Consider the following 21,407-nt stretch of genomic DNA (forward strand, 5'->3'; position numbering starts at 1 on the left):
TAGGAAATATTTGCATAAGTTTTGTATATGTCTAAATCTATTCTTCTTTGTGACTGTCTGAATAACCATCCAAAGTGTAAATAAGAATTTTTTTTCTACGCTTTTCTTAGCAAAAGCCATTAGGACTCCAGCTGGGGTTAAGAAAAACACCGTGAGATGCATCAAGCAGCTAAATATAATGCATAACAAAGGTTCTAAGACTGTTTTACATGAACAAGCAAAATCTAAGGAAAATAGAGACAGCAGTAAAATAGACAGGGAAGAAAATTAATTACATTTCTTTATCCATGGTGAACCTGTTAGATCAGATTTATGTTAATGTCTTATGCATATTTATGATGAGAAAATGAATCTTGGTGCTGTAGATATTGTATTCTGAATAAGAAAGTGCAGACAAGCATGCACACAAATATTACATTCGTTTGTGAATCAGGGAACTCACAGAATTGTTGATATCTTTTAGAAGGAGATCCTTAGACCTAAAAAAGCATAGAGGCACTTGAAGTGCTACTTGACAAGGCTGTTCTTGAAAATCATAATGAACAGTAGAGGAACTTTTGAAAACAATGGCAACTTTACTTTAAAACGCTAAACAGGAAAGAAAAAAAGAGGGATGAATTTCCACAATTTCATGTAAAGCCATAGATATCCAGCTGAATACCTCTATTTCTGCACATAACTAATGATGTTTGACCCGTGGTGATAGCAGCCCTTTCTAAGTCATGATATCTGAGCACACAAGCACCTACAGATGCAAGTTTAGGCATTGCTTCATCAGTTATGTCTCATTTGTTTAAAGCCAATGACACAGTCCATTAAAGTGAAAATAATATAACAAGACCTTAGGAGTGCTTTGCACCACTAATTCCAGAGTTGATGACAATTGTTAATGATGTTCTTAATGAATTCCTCCCAGTGAGACTCCTAACTCTATGTGCCATCACATCAGCAGTCCATTCTTTTAACAGGCAAAGCACCACAGATCATCTCAGGTTGAGGGGGACCCATGATGATTTTCAAATCCAACTTCTTGTCTATTTTAAACTTATTCCTATTATTTCTGTTCATAAATAACTTATTTCAATAGCTCAGCTCTACCTATTCCATTGATTCTGATATTTTTGAACAGCCTCCAGGAGAGTATTTCTTATTATTGGGGTAGTTTGTTCAGTCTGTTAACACCTTTCACCTATTCATGACATGAATAAAATGGATGGTTATGATGAGTTACATTTGGCCTGCTGTATTCTCCAACATAGAATACAGCCCCAAACCTTAGAAAAGATGCAGTTTTAAACATTTTATCCATTTGTTGTATATGGACTCTCTTCTGTCTGCACTTTACAATTGTTTGGAATACAAATAATTTTCATTAATATTTTTCATAATAAATCACTGATTAATTTGAAAAAATTAGCTCAGTATTAGTGGTGAATTTAGGAAACTTAAAAAGAAGTAGATTAAAGTAATGCTGAATTATAAGGGACTTGCCTTACATTCATGCATTTGAGCATGATAGAAAAATTCAAAACTTTTTTCTCTCTGACTATTAAACTCCAAATCTATACAAAATTAGATGTATCTAAGATTGAATGTATGGAGATAGCAGAATCTTTTTAAGATACACAGACGTAAGTATTTATATAAATCTGGAGGCGTGAAATGTTACACAGTTATCCAGAGTATGAGCCTCATATCTGCTACTAGCTAGATTTTTATTGATTTCACATTATATTTAATTACATGACATTCTGTTCAGACTAACATTGTGTTTACCACATTGATTTTTAGTAAAGGATGCTACAAGGAACAAGTCATGGGGATCACATATTTCTTTAGAAATAACTGCATAAAAATGTTGTAGCAATCAATTTGTATATGGTATCATAGCCATAACGTACCAAATCTTTACGCTATTATAGGCACTGGGGCATTTTTATACAGAGAGACACTGAAATATTTTTTGTTAAGAAGAATTTTTCTGGATGGAAACTTTATGGCAGCCTCCTTGCACTTCACAAGCTACTGAATAGGAGTACACAAATAAAATGCAGAAGAGACATCTCTCTTCTTGTCTAGGTTCCACAGACAAAAGGAGTTCCTACATCACAGTAGAACTTCATAAAGCATGACAGGCTGATTTTTCACTTGCTTAGCTACAGCTCTACATACCAAAATGAAAAGCATCCTCACCCCCTGAATAACTGTATGAAGGCTGTTCTAATGCAGAGTGCAAAGTCCCTTCAAAGTCAAAAGCCCTGCACATTTTCTGCGTCAAACATCTGAGGGGAGGTGCGAAAGGAAGAGAGAAGCAGAAAACTTGGCTCTCCTCCTCTCCCCAGGCCCAGGGAGTGAAGCTGGCTTGGCTCAGGCCTGTGAGATATACATTTCTGGGTACATGCTTGGCATGACAGGATCATCACTTTGCAGCTTTGCAGATTCCATTTCATGAATTATTATTTTGTTTTCTGCATTCTCCAACCTTTTAATCTGTCCTGTGCTTTGGCATTTTCTTTCATCTTTGGAATGTGTTTGCTTCTAAAACAAACACAAATATGGCCTGAGTTGGATAGAAAAATTATCCTGTGCTTTGACCTGCCCATTGCATCCAGAAATCCTTCAATCTCTTTCACTCTTGTACACATATATTAATGTAAAGGAGAAATATGTGAAAGAGTTATATGACAAGTAGAAATATTCTTAGTGTAGAGGAGGCTGGAGGTCACAATGTCACATTTTTTCTGTTTTTAAGAGGTTATTCTTTTGCTGAGGCCTACTCATATTGAGTGTAGATTTCTCTACAGCCTGGGCTGGTTGGTGACAAAAGGCCCAGCTGCTCTCTGTGCTCCAACTGGCTGACAAAAAGTGGCTCAGATCTGTGGCTGGCTCTGCTGCCTGTACGTCAGGGCAGGAATTGCATTTTCCTGCTACTGCTCAAGAGTTCAGCTGCATGCAGGCTTCATGCAGACAGAAATGGTTAAAGAGAATTATTTGTTGGTCATACTATAAATTTTACAGGATGACTGGACCACAGGATGCAATGGAACACATCCTAGATTTGCATGAGTATTTCTGCTTTAGACTTACTGCTTCCCAGTATATGGTTTACTATTTAGTAGTGCAGACTATTGCCAGGCAATACTACTACAAAAAAGCTCCAGAAATTACCCCAGAACATAATCTTTACAACCTATTTTGTAATTCTGCACTTTTTAATTCCCTAAACTCAACCTGGGAAATTCTAAGAGTTCAATGTTATTTCCAGATAAAGTAAAAAAATTGTCACTTCCCAAAAATACACACTAAGACTGCTAAAAACAGATGGTGTTTTCATTTAAGGCTCTGGAAAGTTATTATTAATTGCACATCAGTGCCCTCTGTGGGTTGAACATAGTGAAAGGTCAGGCTCAGGTGAGGAGCCATCATTAAGGAAAACTTGACAGTAAAGGGCATTGATTTGCAGCAGTGGGTCCTAGACTTCCATTATGGCACATTATGCTGAGTAATAAACACTCTGAAAATGGCAGAATTACTTCTAAGAAGGCCAAAACCTGATTAGATCTGCAGGTCTGTATGCCCAGCCCTATTGGAAAATTAATATTCATATTCAGAGGAATTTTATCTGCTTTCTGATGGTCTGAGGGGAATTATTTTTTAATGATTTCATTCCATTGCATTTCAGAATCTTTCTCATGCTTGTCTTCATTTGAAGGACAATCTAAAGTGTTTATAGCCTCTCTTTTGAGCACTTCAGGGGGGAAGGTACAACTTACTTGGCTCAATATCCTCCTTTATTCACCTGGGGATAGTAAGAATAAAGGAGAGGAAGGATTTATTTTTGTCTTAGAATTCCTTTTATTTTGTAGCTGAGTTTAATATTTTTTCTATCCATCAGAGACGACCATTAGTCTCAAGGCTACATTTCTAACAGATTCAGAACAATATTAGGAACTGACTCCAAAGCATGCACAAGGAGTATGTGATTTTCCATTACAAGATGTTGCAAAGAAACTTCCTGTGAATACGCTTTCTTTCTGAGCAATACAGTAAATATTCCAGATGCAATTATAAAGATTTTTCTATGAGGGAACCTTCCTAGTTGCATCTGCAATGGAACAGAAATGAAACACAGATTTTGTTCTTGATCTGCACCTCTCCTTCTATTCATATTCCAAGCTGGGTTCAAAATATTTTCCTGGTTCATTCCCATCAGATATTTATTTCAGCAGAGAAACAGGAAATGAAGCGGAGCTTACCAAATGGATGGAGGCAATGAAAACATTTCTTAAATATTCCTGGACTCTTCAAACCAAATATACTTGAGGGCTTTTTAATCAGAGACAGAATATTTTCAAATGATTCATAAAAAAAATGTTTGTTATTAATACCTTAAAAATACTTTCCAGATTAACTGTATCAAAAGACTCCCCTTTCTACATCACCTTTCAGACTTTTAAGAGAAGTGAAACACTTTTTACCTACTTCTATAAAAAATTAGGAAAAACATATCTGCTTTGAGTTTACTTTGAAAACAGTGTCTTACTGAAAAGCTTTGATTATCCAGAATCTTTTAAACATGATATATGTTATCCAAAGCACAGAAAAATGGTATAGAATGAGCATAATGTGACTTTAACTGTCACTGCTCTTTTCTCTGGTTTTGGACACACTGTTATCCCTCTGTTTTACAAGAGTATTTCAGGCATTTATCCTTTGTTTAGGATGAAATGTATTTTCATGGTGTGCAAATGAAGTTAATTAATAAACCTGGTTTTAATGCAGTTTTATTTTCCTTGGTGTGATAACATTATTAAAGTCTTTTCATGGCTGACCAAATAGTTTAAAAATTAAGTACTCCATGATGAGCTGCATTTCTTCCCTGCTTCTTCCTTTTCTCAGCAAGGAGTGGAGAGCAATCCTGAGTGCTACACGCACATCAAGGAACAGGAGGTAGTAGGAAGAAAAGTCACACATCTCCTTATTTGTCCATAATTTAAAGACCTTGTCCATGTATTTGTATTTCCCCAGGTCACAGAACAATTAATATCTTTGCTGACACTTCTAAAATCATCTTTATACTTATTTCAGTTTCATTGCTTGAGAGGGAGTCCTCTTAGGTTCTTAGAACCTTGGAGAAGGTTCTAAGAACCTTCCTTATAGATTTAAGCTGATGCTACCTCTGCACACAGAATGCTTGCCTAATTTAAAGATTCCACTTCCTAAGCTTTATTCTCTCATAAGTAGCTTGAAAAAAGTGCATTAAAATACAATAAAACTGAAAACTGATGCTGTATAGCAAAATCTCTTTAAAAAAAAGGAAAATATGATTGTGTCTCCTTCATCTGATGTCATACTAACAGTATGAAAGATTCTATTTTTTTCAGTTTCTCACTGATTTTCTCTTAAAAATTTTTAAAACACTGTTCTTCTTGAAAACAGTAAATTAACCATATAGAGTTTGATCTTATATTTCATTCAAGCAAACAAAAGCTCTACACGAGCTAAATGGTCAGCAGTATCAAATTATCAAACTTATTTAAATGAGTCAAAAAAATGCACTGAAGTCTATATTTGTTCATCCAAGACTTATAATTCAAGCTAACATTTTCCTTCTGATCCTCTTCCCTATTTTCTTTTTTTCCTGTTTCTTCTTGTCTCTCTTCTAGCTTTCCTTCACAGTGACACAAAGAAAAATGAGAGCAGCCACCAAGGCCCTGCAGATGGGAGTTATGGGTGAGCACAGTGTCCTCTGGCACACCTGTCAGTCACCAATCTGACAACAATTCCATACAAACACCTCCCTTAAACAGCACTGGCTCAAATAACCCAGGTACCTTATTTTGGAGAAAGGCACATACTTGGCATTTTATGGGCAAGGTTGATATGCAAACAAACCAAACAAAACATTTGTTCATGTTGTTTTTAATAATATAGGAAAATCTGGGCACAGTAGTAGTTATTTATTACTCTGCCCTCAGCTAATGTTTTGAAAATGGGTTGCTCCTATTAAATAATTCTTGTGGTTAGTATTGCCATTACATTTAGAAAATTGCTGCTAATTATCTGAACGTTGAAGCTCTGCATTAAACACATAATTCCAAAATTATTGAGTCTTCCTAGAATAGCTCTGAGACAAGCAAATTATTTCAATGTAGGAAGAGATTTTAAACTCAAAATTTATCTTCCATCACTAAACTGAAGGATGCTGCCAGATGCTCGCTATGGGATTCTGAATTTTTCAGCAAATTGAGGTAGCAGAAATAAAGAAATAGCATCAGAAAAGCAGGCAAGAATCTACAAAGTAATGTTTCCAAAAGGCAGGGACAAGTTAAGGACAAGTCTGCAACAGGATGATCTTTACTGTAGGAATCTGATACTGATGAGCTTACTCAAGCTCCAGTGACTTAAATGAGATTTCTTGATGCTCAGGAATGAAAAGAATTCATTAAAAATCCAAAATTTTCAGTGTTATATTGTGGTAGGAACCAGGCAATCTATTTAGCATGTCTCTGTCTTCAATAAAATCACTTGAAGAGGAAACATGTAGCTGATCAAATGACAGGTTGGAGAAATTATTTTATCCAGGCAACATATACCTATGCTACCTATGTACATCAGCATGCATGAAAATTTGGCTCCACTTTTAAGGACAACTTAACAAAAATCACACCAAAAATTGAATTTTCACAATGCCTTATAGAAAGAAGGAAAACAGCATTCAAAGATGAAACAGTGATATTTCAGCTTTCAAGCCTTTTATTAGTCTGTGTGTATTAGTCTCAGTAGGTTTTCATAATAAGAGTTAATGACAAAACCCATCCAGCCAACCCTTTAATTTCCTCCTTTGTGTAAAGTTTTAAGATGATTTTCATTCTCTGAAATATCTTTTCCCCAATTTTCATTTCCTAAATTACCATCACTATAATAAAGGACTACACATTTCAGCAAAAAACCCCCATGCATTCCAATGAAATAGCTAGATAAATAAGTGTACCACAGATAAAATTCCTTTTTTAAAAATGCACCTGTTTTGTTTGGAAATCTCGAATCTCAGCAAATTCCTCCAGAGCACCAAAAGGCATCAGCACCTCACCCTGCCATGGGTGCCAGCATTTGCAATATTTCTAGAGGTAGAATTCTGAAATAGTAAGACTCTTCCTTTTTAATTGCTCAAATTGCTGAGTTGAGAGAAGACAATTTAAAAGATGCTTTGATAAAAAGTGATTGGTAATTCACCTGGACAAAGCAGTTAGTTGCAAGCAAGTACACATTGCAAGGAATGACAATTAAATTGCTCGTCAAAAAAGGATAAAGTTACACTTTAAACCCACTTATTTTGGAAATCTATAATGGGAAGGCAAGAATAATTTTTTGTTTTTCCTTAAATTAGTCTGTGTATTTCACTTTCTTGTAACTTTGATTCATCCTGTCACAACTATTAAATCTAATAGATATCATTATAGCCAGCTTTCATTTAAAGCCAAGCAAACTTTTCTGACATTTACATCCCTTTACATTCCCATGGTAGTATTTCCATCAAATATACTTTTATGTGCTTAGGCTCTTAAAAAATAATCTTAATTTCATATGTTATCCTTACCAATTAGAAGAGAGAAATAAAACAACTCTCTGTAAAAGAGGATTCATTAGGTACTTTGTTCTACTTCATCCTCTTCTCATTTCCTAGCCCTCCCAGCCCTTCTTTCTCCTCAAGTGCATATATTTCTTCTTAATTTCCTGTCATAATCCACCTTTGTTTCATTTTGGGTTTTAGGCAGCTTAAGGGATATAATTTTGATTGCTTGGATTAGATTTTTTTTTCTCTCAGTTCTGTTGCTAAGGCTAAGTAATAGTAAGCATCAAAGCCACTTTGTAAGACCATTAGCATTTCAAGCAACTTAGTTCTGTTTTGTCTCAAACCCTGTTACACCTTTGTTTTAATCACATTTTACAGATCTCTTTGCAATGTCCACATCTCAGAGTTGAGACAACTGAAATTTTGTGGAAAAGCAAAGCCTTCAAGCTTGAGAAATAATCACAGTTACAAAATTTCTAAGATTCTGGACAACTATTACAACCCTCCATAGTGCCAAACAGGGCCAGGGGGCTAAATGCTGTGCAATGATAGATTCCTTGGATTAAAAATGTAACCCCCTTACTTCTATGCACAAATGCAGAGCATACAGAGTAATAGATGTAACAAAACAGTTTATGAATCAAGATCATGAAAAAGTATTTTGCAGACATGAGGAAACCTCAAATCTGTCATGTTTTTCCTCCTATAGGGAACACTTTGAATACCATACTAAAAGATGGGAGGCAAAAGTCACTTTCTAAATTTCAGTGCTTTTTATGCATCTTTAACTCACCTTCTCTTTTTTTCCTTTTTTTTCCTTTTTTATTTTTCCATCATTTTTTTCTTTATCAGTTTGGATAAGGACTGAGAGAAGGAATACAGGTGTCTGAGTAGGAGGTGCATACCCCTAATAACTCTAGAACCAGGGGTGGCATCCATGGCAGGAGGAGGATGGCAGGGCACAGCCCCCTGCGTGTCTGGAAGGTTGTGCTTACAGCCAGGCACAGTCAAACTGGGACTGGCTAAAACTCACACCTCAGCTCTGCAGAGCAGACCAGACACTGCCAGGGAGAGCTGGTCCAGGACACCTTTGGGAGAAAAAGGATGGTGGAGGACCTTTCCTTTCACATGTCATGAATCAAGGCACAGTTTGAGTGACACAGTGGGCAGGCAGGACACAAGCTGGGCTGGCAGGACAACTTTTCTGCTCTGACACTTTGACAGGCGCTCGCTAAGGTCAGAAACATTCTATTCACTGAGTCACAGTGTTTACATGATCAGTTCCACAAAGTGGGAATTATGGAATCAACCTGTGTGAAAGACCTCTCCACTCTTCAAAATGTGAAGATTTGTGCATGAAGTATTAAAGAATTATCACTATAGCAGCCGTGTAAAATAAAAGCCCCAAGGCAAACCCAATTCACCTGAGCAAAGTGTCTGGAACCTCCCAGAGATTTTGTTTGTTTAGTCAATTTTTCAATTTGGCAATTCACCTCTAATAATTTTGAATCTCTAAACAACACTGAGTGGAAGAAGGAGGAAAACATATATTTACAGAAATTCTGGTTAGAGAAAAAAAATAAAATTTGATAAAATAAAGGAAAAAGAAGTACATATCTCTGATGTAAACAAAATTTAGTTAGGAAAAGTAAGGTTCTTTCATATAGGACAATATCATTAAAAGATTAGTAATAATTTTAAGACTGACAATATTAATTTTTAATTCTTGTACTCTGACATAAAAACCTATAAGGTTTTACTAAATATTTAATCTGTCACTTCTTCAAAGCAATAAATCTGCAGGAAAAGGATTGGCATGAATATTCCCTATTAATCATCAAAGTGCATCATATGCTTTTTCAGATGTATGAGAGAGTGGTTAATGTCAATCAGGTGTCATTCCTACTTTGATGCAGTGGGATGTTCTCTGGGATATAACTGTATTTCTTTCTTTGTGGCATCTACTATACAGCCTATTTGTATTCTATTGCAATGTTTTCAATTCAATTGTAGTTTTTGGGCTTGTAGAAACATAGAACAGATCCTCTGGGATATTAGATTAACTGGACAGCCTCAGGGGACCCAAAACACTGAGGCTGAAAAAAATAGTAAGTCCTTTATATAGTCAAAACTCAATTAAGTATTTTAAGCTTCACTGTCTTGATCCTGGATAAATGAGACATTTTTAAGAGAAATGTTTAAGTCCTGTCTCTATAACATCTAATGGATACAACTACTTATCTCAGAGAATGCCAAGGAACCAGATATTTGATTTAATTTTTTAATCTGCAGTTATGAAATATATTCCCTAAAAATTGAGAGCTCTTATAACTGACAGATAGTCCTGTAATAAAATACTTTTCTATCCAATGGCCACCACCAGGTATGTTGAAAGAAAAATGAAGTTAGAAATATATAAATATACATAGCATGGTAGGGATGTACAAGACCCCAAGACAAAATTTGCAGACAGATTCATGAGATCTTGGTATTTGCATTGCATTGCCAGCAGCAATGCCAAAAATTTAAGTAAATGGCAAAATTTACTGAAATATTCCAAATTCAAATATTTATCCAACATTCCTGATGGCACCCAGTAGTACTCACTGAAAGGTATTATATAGACTTACAAGTCTACAGGAAGCAGTAGGGAAAGTAGCAGCCACCTTTCCTCTTAGAGGTGTTTGCTCTACCATGAGACAAATCATACTTAAAATTCCCTTTGACATGGGGAGCAAAACAAAGAGAGACTAAAGTGATTGCAGCAGTGGTTGCTCTGTGGGAATTTATGCCTTTAAGTAATGGGAATTTGTCCCACCCAGACTGGGACAAATTGCATTTTAAAAGCAAGTCCTGTGACCTTAACATAGGAAAAAAATCTCCCTGCTGCAGAAAGTACAGAGATCTCTTTCTAAGTCTTTCCTGTGGTAGCAGACATAATTTTCCAGGAAAAGGCAAAATGATTGATCTAAAAACAAATATGGGAACACGTCAGCCACACTCCAATATATATAACAGAATTTGTAATATCTTTTAAAACAAATATAAATAAAAATAAGGTAGAACAGGAAATTCTGTGGCACTTCTTTCTCTTCCATTAATTTATTTTTTGTTTTCAATCAAAATCCCTCAGAGCTCCTTCAATTTTTTTCCCAGTGCAGCAACTATTACATTACCCATTTCTGGTTTATAGTTTCAGTAGCTGTGCTAACCTCAATTCTCTGGTTCCACTTCTTCACTTTTTCCTTAGATCTTGCAGACAGTGCATAAGTTTTGTCTGTGTTTTCTAAATGGATTTATTCCCTGAAGCAAATAAGCACAGAGCTAATTATCAGAAGAGTATAAACCTTTTACTGTGAACTGAGGAAGTATTGCAGCATTTAAAAAGGCAAATCAAGAAAAATATAGCCACTAAGTGACAAAGCAACCCAAGAAAAAGAAAACTCCAAGGGATTTGTGGAAGAATGTACCTTCCCTACCACTTCTATAGTAGAAATTCAATCTCATCCTGTCAGCTTGGAAAGGCATATTTCAAGATAATGTAAAAAGTTTCTATAGCAATGGCATCTTCTGCATAAAATCTGTAGCAGTTAGATTGGCATACTCAGAAAAATAAATTATATGCTTTAGGAAATTTTGTTATCATTTACCATGACATTCCTACTTTGGTCCTGCCACATTGTAATCTGTACCTTTTTTTCTCATATGCCCACATCTTTTGTGGATATCATTTATAAAACCATTCAGGTTTTCAACTACATACAGTGAAAATTCCCTTGTCAAACTCTTTAATATTGCTCTTTTCTAGACACGTGGTGTTTTTAAAAGGATCTTACTGCACCATTTTCGTCAAAAAATCTCAGATCTAACCTGAATAAACACCTAATTTCTCTGTGCCACAAATCTTGGTACAACTTGGAAGGAGAGGACTGCAATTTTTATAGAGATTAAATTCCAGAGAAACTGACTTTAACAAACTACGCTTTTAACTATGGAAAAGTCTAAGATTAATTAAAGTGCAGCTAGTGAGTCAGGAGAAGATTTTCATTAGTTCCTAATTCCTTTCCATAGCCCACATACTCCTAAAGCAGCTAGACTGGGAAAAGACAAAAAAGGAGAACTCTCACTCTTTTAGTAACTCTTGAAGAATAGAGCTGGTGGATAAAGTGTTAAAGAGATGAAAATCAACTTAAATAATTTTTGACTGCTAATAAACTCTTTGATAACATACTTATTTTAAGCTCCCATTGAACACAATTCTGAACTGAATCACACTGTCAAAATGCTCAGAATAATGTTGTGCACTGCAGAATCCTTCATGTCTAATGATATTTCCATGTCATAAATAACAAGAGTCTTCTAGTGTTCGCTGATCAATGAAATGAATTAGATGCCTCATGTATCAAAATTTAAATAGCACCTCTTCTGGATCACATTGGAAATTCTGATTTAAAGAAGTTTTTCTTCCATGCAGATCAAACTAAATTAAACTGGAAAGCAGTAATATACTAGAGGTGTGCTATTCAGTGGAAAGCATGAAAGGCAGCAGTGAGGTTCTGAGGGGAAGACCAAATAACATCTAAATATAGGCTGAAGGCTTTAAAGGCATGAATGGCAGAGTAGCTTTATCATCCTGTCACTTAAAAGAAGAAGCACTTTATTCAGATGCCTAAATGAGATGGAATAAATGTACAGAAAACAAGTGTAAGCAAACTATTTAAAGCTGAAAGATGGTTCACATTTGTGCCTTGATTTATTGATTCAGCCAAATATAGATTGAATGCCTGATCCACTGTAATTTCACACAAAACACAGTTTCTAATAAACTGAGAAGTTAAGGACATAAAATAAAGTTATACAATTGCATTAGCCTAATTTTCCACTGTGGTTTCATATGACCTTTCCACAACCTCTGCCTCTTTCATTGCAGTGAAAGAGAAACTGACATTCATAAAATTGGATGCTAAATAATAACTTAAATTATTAATAATAAAACAGCACCCATGGTATACAACCTTATGTTAGCGTTATAATAAGAAAGGTGGGGTGACATATAATGGTTTAGAGAAAAGAGAGGATTTTGAAAGGAAATAAAAATAAGATTACTTGCACTTTTTTATTCACCACCTTTCAATTGTTTTCTTAAGTTAGAATTAAAACAAGTTTAAAATATGTAATTCTATTTATATTCAATGACTGCTATCCAACAAACAAGAATGCTTTCCATTATACGAATATTTTTTTCTCTCTTGCATGAATTTGAAAATTAAGCAAAAAAGTTTGGCTCACAGTTTTCATTTAGTATGAAAATCTGAGAAGCATCCACATCATGTTTGGTTAGATACAGTCTCAAAGGCTTCGCGTTTCTTGTTTGTTTGGTAGGTTGTGGGTTTTTGTGGCATGCTCAGTCTCTTTAGAAAACATGACCCCGATTCTACTAAGAAAGTGCTCATATTGTGATGACACCCACTTATTCCTGGTTCACTTTACAGCCCAGCATTGCAGCTAAATGTTAAAAAAAATCTCCTTATTTTTTGATTCCATAATATCTGTACTTTTAATTAAGATTTATTTATTAAGAACAAACACACAAACAAAGAAACCCACCAACTTTCTATATCATCTAAACAACTGGAACCAAGGAAAAACCAAGGATCACACATAGATTAAGGCCTTCTACAAATCTGGTAGGTGGGAGCTGAGAAATGCAATTTTTAGTGTTCATCTTCTACTTGTAGTGCTTCTGCTGAAGGCAAAATCAAATATACCCTGCAGACCACACAGTTACACCCACATATTCCAGACTTAATGCAAATAGTCTGTAACTCCTGATTTTAGTAGAATTACTGTGTCATCTCTTGCAACTACATTAATTTAAACAGAAAATCAAGTTAAAGTGGTTTCTTCAGCTTTAAAATCAGTTTAAAATTCCTTATTTGAGTTCTCTGATATTTTTTAATTGCAGATACGGCCTAGTAAATCTTGCAGAAACAAGTTACAAAAGAATGAGAACATGGGGAAGTGATGAGGGAAGCTGGAAACCTGAGGAATACAACTGAAAAGAAAGACCTATTGGAAGAATTTGAGTCTACAAAAAGGAGAAACTGCAGTGGATGGACTATGGGATTTCCACAAGTGGGCAGGAAATTAATCTCTGAGCTGCAACGACCCTTTCACCAGCAAGCACTGTGAAGTTACAGGGTTGTGGAAGGTTTTGTTTGCATAGTAAGATGGTGGGAAGAAACTGGTGTCTCTCAAAGCTCCCCCTGCATTGACACTGTTACTCTCTGCTGCAAATACCTGCTCTCTACAACACTCTTGCATGTTAGTGTGTGCAATGATAAGACAATTCTACCTAATGGTATGGGGTCAACCTAAAAACAAATACATTTAGAGATTATGGCAATTGTAAATATGTGTATTTAAAAATTCCTAGTCTGACTCTCACAGGAAATTACCAGAATCAGATCCTCCCATAACTGTGAAATAAATTATGGCAAATACAGAAACACAACTGGTTTGGGGTGGTTTTGAGGTTTTTTGTTTGTTTGGGTTTCTTTTTGTTGCCTTTTTTTTTTTTTTTTGTTTATGGTTTTGTTTTTTGTTTTTTTGTTTTGTTTTGGGTGGTTTTTAGGGCTTTTGTTGTTGTTGTTTTTCTTTTTGTTGTTGTTGTGGGTTTTGTTTTTTTTTTTTTTGGTTGGTTGGTTTCATTTGATTTTTCTTTCTGAAGCTAATGAGAATTCAAAGCTGAAGGTCACCAAAAAAAAAAATCTACAAGGATAAAAATTAGACTCTTGTGTTAAGGACCATTATTGATTAATCAAAGTAATTTTAAGCACACTACAACTTGGCACTGCAAGCCTGCCAAAGATCAAGGACTATCTTGATCTTCATGACGCTAAAACTTATCTGTGAGTTAAAAAATAAAAGTTGCATTAAAGGAATACAAAAACTGTAAAAGACTAATGTTCTGCTAGTGCTACATCTGATCTTGATGAAGTTTCACAATGTAACATCTGCTCAGTTCAGGATTTATTTGAAAAAAAAGAAAGACGCTTCTCTCAGTGGAAGACCAAAGAGGCTTTGGGATGTAAAAAGTGATGAGAAAGGAAAAAGAAAAAAAAAAAAGATCTTCCACCTTTGCTGAGGTCGAATGGAACTCTTCGAAATGTTCAGGTTTTTTCTTAGAACATTTCTAAGAAATTTGGAGAGTTTTTTCCAAGTGGGGCTGTTGATCAGGAAAATTAGATACTGTCTTGGAATTTTACATCTGATCAATATTTTATGCTTTGTAAAAGGTATCAGCAGGCACAAGGTTACATCTTGCATTATTTATTATCTCAAAAAAAAAAGGTTAATTAAATTTCTGAGTTCTTTAGAAGAGAAGGTGTGGAAAATGTTCAAAGCCCAAGGCTGTACCTCAGAGGCTATTGTTCAGACAAAGTCTTAGGCCTGTTTCACAGTTATTATAAAAAGATTTGATTTTGATGTCTGTTGCTGCAGTAAAAATCATTAAACAGCAGCTCTATGATCCTTCAAAGAACTCTGCCCTGAGACCCATTTAAATCACAACTTTCACTGCTGAATGCGTGCCCTGAAAAGTGCTAGAAAAATGCAAAATATGTCTGCCCAGCAAAGATCCCAGAGTCACTTCAAAGTCTCATATGCTGAAAAGCAGCAATGTGATAGCACTCTATGAGATTATAAGATGACAAATCAATAAAGTAAATCACTCCCAGAGATCTCTGACTTGAGGAGTGGGTTCAGTGAAACAACACTGGGGAGCTGTGCACTCTGGAGGAGACTGAAAGTGCATATGTTATCTATTTCACATTATGCTACTTGGTGCCAGCCTGGGGTAGAAATCAGGAGGGTGGCACTAGCTCTGGGATACACGGTCTGTGACTCCAGGAGGGATGTGTCAGGCTATTGCTGAGTTGCTCCAAGGACTCTGAGTGCATCTCCCTGCCTAAATCTGTCAGGCTGCCTGGTTTATAACCAGGCACTGCCCTGCATGGCAGGGACATGCCCTAGTCACACTAACCCTATACCTTTTATCACCCTCACCTCCTGAGTGAGGAAAAAGCCAAGTTCTCAAAGAATGTAAAGAAAAAAATCCTAAAAATTCACATACGAACAATTTCACTTACATCTGTTTCTAGGAAAACAATGATTGTAGGTTACAAATCCTCTCATAAACCTCTCATCTTCACATTAAAGATGCCAAAATACAAGGGTGATTCTTTAACTCTTTTTTGAATAATTTCTTCCTTTAAAGGATGTTCAAATATGTTTTTCTCTCTCATCAACTCTTTGGAATGAACACTTACATCTGGTTGCAGTATAGGAATACAATGAATTATGTTCTTCCAGTAACTGACAATAAGATTGAAATAACTTCCTAATCTGCTCATCTGGGAAAATGAAACACACTGAATGGTATCTGCATTCACCTACAATTGTGCATAATTGCACCTTCTATGTAAACTCTTTTTGAAAAATAAAGCTTTAAATGAAAACTGATTTATTTCTATTTAATCAGTCTCTCATTCTCAATTTGCTTGGAAATATTCTTGTGTCATTGGGTCAAAATCAGAATCAGGCCTAAAACAACACTGTTTGAAACAATGTCTAAAAAATATAAAAAGTGCTGTTTGAGATTCAGAAAATACAAATAAAAAATTTTCTTTCCCTGGGAATTAAAAACGCCGTAAAAGTTACTCTTGCCAAGTAATACTGTATTTCACTGTATCTCCTCTGATTTCCTTCAGAACTCTTGGGACTAATATTCTGTTATTCTCTCTCATTAGTCAGATGACATTTCATTGACTCAACTACAAGTTTTAATAACAGTTCACAGGTCAGTAATGGGAGTAAATAGTTTAAAACTGCGTCCTTTTCCTAGTTGTAGATACTCATTAAATAAAGGCCATTACCACTATGCAGCTATATGGAACTAAATACTAGGAAAATATACTCTTTGCTATTGGCTTTAAAGAATTTTGCTAATATCTTAATTTTGTCTACAAAATAAACCTTATATCTATGTTTATTAAATCTACAGATAGCCTACATTTTTTGGAGCATGATTTCTGCAAACTCTTAAGTAAAGCATACAAGCAAATCTTTGAAAACTTAATTTTTTCCTCTAGTTTTATGGAGGTCAAGTAATCTGCTTTGAGGTTACCTGAACCCAATGCAGTCTCTAACTTCTGCATTAATGTGAGGGATCGATTGTTTTTCATGCAGTCAGTGAGAAGAATCAATGTAGAAATACACATTCTATTTTATGCTGTGAGGTAGAATAAGCAGTTTCCTTAAGCCTTATTCTTGAGTGACTTCCCATAGAAGTAGGGTCAATTATATTGATTTGTGAAAATGTGATTTTAAGCTACTTGATCCAACAAATACAAATGTCCAGAACATACCAGCTGGCATCTGCAGAACCTCTGTGGCAGATTTTCACACCCACAGCCTGGGATGGTAAAATTTAGCTCCATTAAAACTAACCAGGGAATTAGAAAATCCACTGTGACTCATCTCTACCTGTGCTGTGGCACCTGCTAAGCCACACATTTCCACAGGACAACTCTCTCCTCTCTACACTGGGCTGGTTAAAAGCAATGGCAATGCCAGGGGAACAACTGGGGGGGTCCCAGATTTGCTGAGAAGCAGCAGCCAGGTAAAGGGTCTGTGCTGCAGCAGCCAGGTATAATTATTATATATTATTATTTTTCATCTGTGCTGCAGCAGCCAGGTATAATTATTATACATTATTATTTTTCATCTGTGCTGCAGCAGCCAGGGAAAGGGTCTGTGCTGCAGCATCCCTGAGCAGCTGGATGCAGGAGGCTGGGTGCTGGCTCCAGCTGCCTGCTGCCCTGGCCAGGTTAGGCTGCTGCTGCCACAGATTAAATGAGCCCTGGCTTTACTTGCCATGACCTGGTCAGGACTTCTTGTTTTCCTGAATGTCCTTGTGTCTTTGCTCGTTTTTAACTGGATGGAGTTGATTAAATGCCTGGGTAAGGTCCACTGGAACTTCCTAATGAGATCCTGTGTGTATTAGCCTTGTTATTGTCAGCAGAGGGAGTTACTAATGACAGGTTTCACCTTCCTTATTCATCTGCATGTTTGTTTTTGGAGGCTTGTTTCAAGTCTTTAAGAGAATCTTCCCCTAACTGTACTAGATCCTCAATTATCTTCTTAAATTAAAATGTCTATTTGCAAAAGCAATTGACATCAGTACCACAGAAGTTATTTTCAACAAATGGATTTATCCTTTGCTGCTGATTTCCTTCTGCTTCTTTTTTTTTGTTAATTGCAGGGACAGCTTAGGTGGTGGTAGAAAGCTATTTTTAGATCAGCAGAATAATGAAATGCATCATCCCTTTCACCTAATAGTTCTTGCTTGGCTCTCTATTAACATGTTTAAAAATGCACAGTTTCTCCTGACTCATAAAAGAAACTGAATGCTGACGAGGTGCCCCACCACCAACACTAAAACAGACACAGTGAACATGCTGCACCTGAACTTTGAAATGTCTCCTGCAATGGATGGTATTCTCTTATAACTGCCACAGTCAAAACTAGAATGTCTCAAAATCTCACTGGAAAAAGTTTTGATTAGTTATATCTAGATCTCTTTAGGGAATATTTTGTTTGCTTTTGCACTGCTATCAAAAACCTTGAATTTGAATTCAGATGGGTGGTGAGTTGGTATTTCAGCTGCACTGAATAGCTGCACTGTCAATATCTTTTGTTTACATAAATGTTGAAGGGGTCAATTTGAAGAATACTATACATTTGCAGCTAGTTCAACAGCCCATCACTTTGACTGGATTATTATTATTCCATATACAGATGGTTTTCTTCAAAGAATATGTAGTACAATTTCAAGAGAAAAAAAATCAAAACAAAGAGAAAAAAATCAAAACAACAGTAGCTTCAGAGAAATTCCATTGGGAAAATGTATTGATTTTCTCCAGCTGCAAACTTTAACAAAAGAGGTTCATGCTTGGCTATAGTACCCTTTTATGATCTTTTAGTTTTATTTCTGGCTGTTGTTTATCTCATAATCTGAGATATCTCTTTAGTAGTATGATAGATAACATACTTCAACTTCCTGAAAGTGGACAAGCAATGCATATATTAAGAAATGACACTGATGCATACCATGAACTATGATTTTTCTAAAAATGGTTTTTTACCTTTTCTTACCATTTTTGTTCCACTGTGATAATTCTGGAAGAAGAGAAATTTTTATATTGTTCATCACTTTTCCATGGCTTATACAGTCTTCTCTCAGTTAAACTTTGAATGGATGGAATGACTTCAGCCAGAGACAGTTTGCTAAGTTTTTAAACTTGAGATGGTAATTACCTTCCTAGATCATATTAACATTTTTTATTTTCAGCTAATCACTACCTAGAGATCTGATTTCACTGACATTAATTTTACTTTAAATCAAGGGATACTCAATCTGGATGGAAATATCGAGGTATTGCAGTTTGAACCAGCAGGAGAAGCTCCAGTATGACTTCCCATGACTATGTGTTGTTTAATTAGATTATATTCCTTCAGACACTGCTGAATAGAAACTCCAATTAAAATACGGACTTATGGGTCCTTATAACAGCATAACAGGTGAAGTTAAGTTGATCTGCAAAAAATCCCAGGTGCAATGATGGAATCATTTTGCCTCCTTTACAAATTTGAACCTCTCTGGGGAAAAGAGCTGTATAAAACATCTCAATAAATATACAGTTACTTGATAAGTGGTCTGTTGTTATTTGTAGGTGTTTGGACTAATTAATGAAAGAAATCTCCTGATGCCTGTCAAAGGCAATCAACCCAATGAACCTATTGTTTTTTATATTTTAGGCAGTAATGTCCTAAGTTGTATCTCTAGGTACCAAATCTACTGAAGTCTTTTATCTTTCAGGCTTTTAAATTATTTTTTATATTATCCAGAATAATCCAGAGAAATAATTTTTAGTAATTTGTTTTCAGGGAAAAAATATAATTTATCATTTAAAGTTAAGTCAGCCAATATATGCATTGGAAATAAAGCAGAAACTTTAATGCAGTTCACCCAGACATTACTAGAGATATTGTAAGAAGAGAAGTTAACAGACATGTGGCAAATAAATTGCACCATGATTTATACTTGAATAACCAGAAGAGATGCACAGATACAAGTAAGCACAGACTCATATTTGGTCACTGTATCTGAAGAACATTGATTATTAATTTCTACATAAGAATTACTTTCTAGTCTGAACCATATTATGATTTTAAAAAGGTTTTTACAAGCAGTTAATCCTTTTTAATGAACAGCAAAGGAACAGCCAATTTTTTACAATGTCTGGGTTTTCACTTGCAAATTAATAACCAGACATTATTTTTAAGCAATTTTTTGGTTGTCTCACACTGAGTGAAGAAAAAATATTTCTAAATAAAATTGATTATACTCTGTACCCATTTATATAAAAAATATTTAATGCAGTCATATTTTTGCATTTTATTCTCACTTTGAACATGTTGGTAATTTCTTTTGTGTGTCATCCCATAAGAACAGTAGAGGTGTATGCTGATGAATACCAATAAGGATGTCAGCAAAATATGAAAAGAGCCTCACATGGAAAAAATCAAAGGGAAAGGTACTATATGTGAAGAGGGGAAAATAAAAAGAGGATTTGGAAAGATTTTCTTTGGCTTTTCAGGTGGCTTTTCTTGGAAGAGAAATTCTAAAAGCATTAAGAGACTGGAGTAATAAAAACCAGCACAGAACCAGGAGGTGCGTGGGAGCTCTCCAGTCTGTCAGCTAAACAAGAGAATGTCACAGTGCTGAGCACAAACACCCTTACAGGTATAATATATTCAAAAGAAAAGGGGTTTTTTGTTACCTTAATCAGAACCTGAAGGTGTCCCATGGCTTTTGATGACTTGAAGTACCAGAAGTTCATCACACAACTCCCACTTGATTCTTTCCATATGGAACTCTTCACATGGGCTTTTTCATTTATTAGGCTTATTGCAGTGGCCTCAAGATATAGGAAATGTCCTGAAATTAAATGATGTATTACTGAAAAAATGTTTTACATTTTCAAATTAAATTTCAAAACTCAGCAAAGTAAAGGCAGGGATGTATGAAGAACACTTCCCTCATAAGTCTCATACTAGTGAACCTCAGCTCAGGAGAAAAAATGACCAGTTCCCATTCCTTGTGCACTTCTTATAATAAGAATAAAAGGAATAAACTGGTGGTAGCAGTTCAAGTTTTGGGTGGACCTGTGTAGAAGACTGGGAACTCTTCCATGTTTTTATGGCTACTTGGATTACACATCCCTGCTGAACTGCAGTAGCTGCAATTCTGACAATACATCACAGAATAGCCACATCATGATAAATTTCAGGATAAAGTCTCCTGAAAGGTAATCTTCAAAACAGCAAGTCACACTATATAAAAACTTGTGTAACAGGAAAAAAAATTATGCATGTATAAATCACTAAGTATCCCTAATGGTTCATATTTCCTTTGGTCATTTTTACTCTGTTTGAATATTAATGAACATATAAATTATTTAGTCAGATGAAATTGCAAAATTAGATGCCTAGAGTTAGTATTTTTCAACACTGAAAAGTTCCTTGAGTCTTCCATCTTTATTTTTAATCAGAAGCATAAAAAATTCTCCCAAGTTTTCAAATTCATTTTTTTCCTTTGTACAAATAAGAAATGTGTATATGACATAAATATAAATTTTATTATAAATAACACAAAAATTGTAATTGCACATCTACTAATGTTTGTATATGAATTAGGCAAAAAAAA

At 35.3% G+C, this 21,407-nt stretch overlaps 1 protein-coding gene across 1 annotated transcript in view; it reads right to left on the reverse strand.

Annotated features, from left to right (window-relative positions):
- MALRD1 (MAM and LDL receptor class A domain containing 1) overlaps positions 1-21,407 on the reverse strand; it is a 229,880-nt gene that overhangs the window by 90,563 nt on the left and 117,910 nt on the right. Inside the window, exon 28 of the mRNA XM_058825112.1 lies at positions 20,482-20,639. Coding sequence (XP_058681095.1) covers positions 20,482-20,639 — 158 coding nt within the window. The remainder of the gene's footprint in view (positions 1-20,481; positions 20,640-21,407) is intronic.

This window comes from Ammospiza caudacuta, chromosome 1 (assembly GCF_027887145.1).
Source record: "Ammospiza caudacuta isolate bAmmCau1 chromosome 1, bAmmCau1.pri, whole genome shotgun sequence".
NCBI lineage: Eukaryota > Metazoa > Chordata > Aves > Passeriformes > Passerellidae > Ammospiza > Ammospiza caudacuta.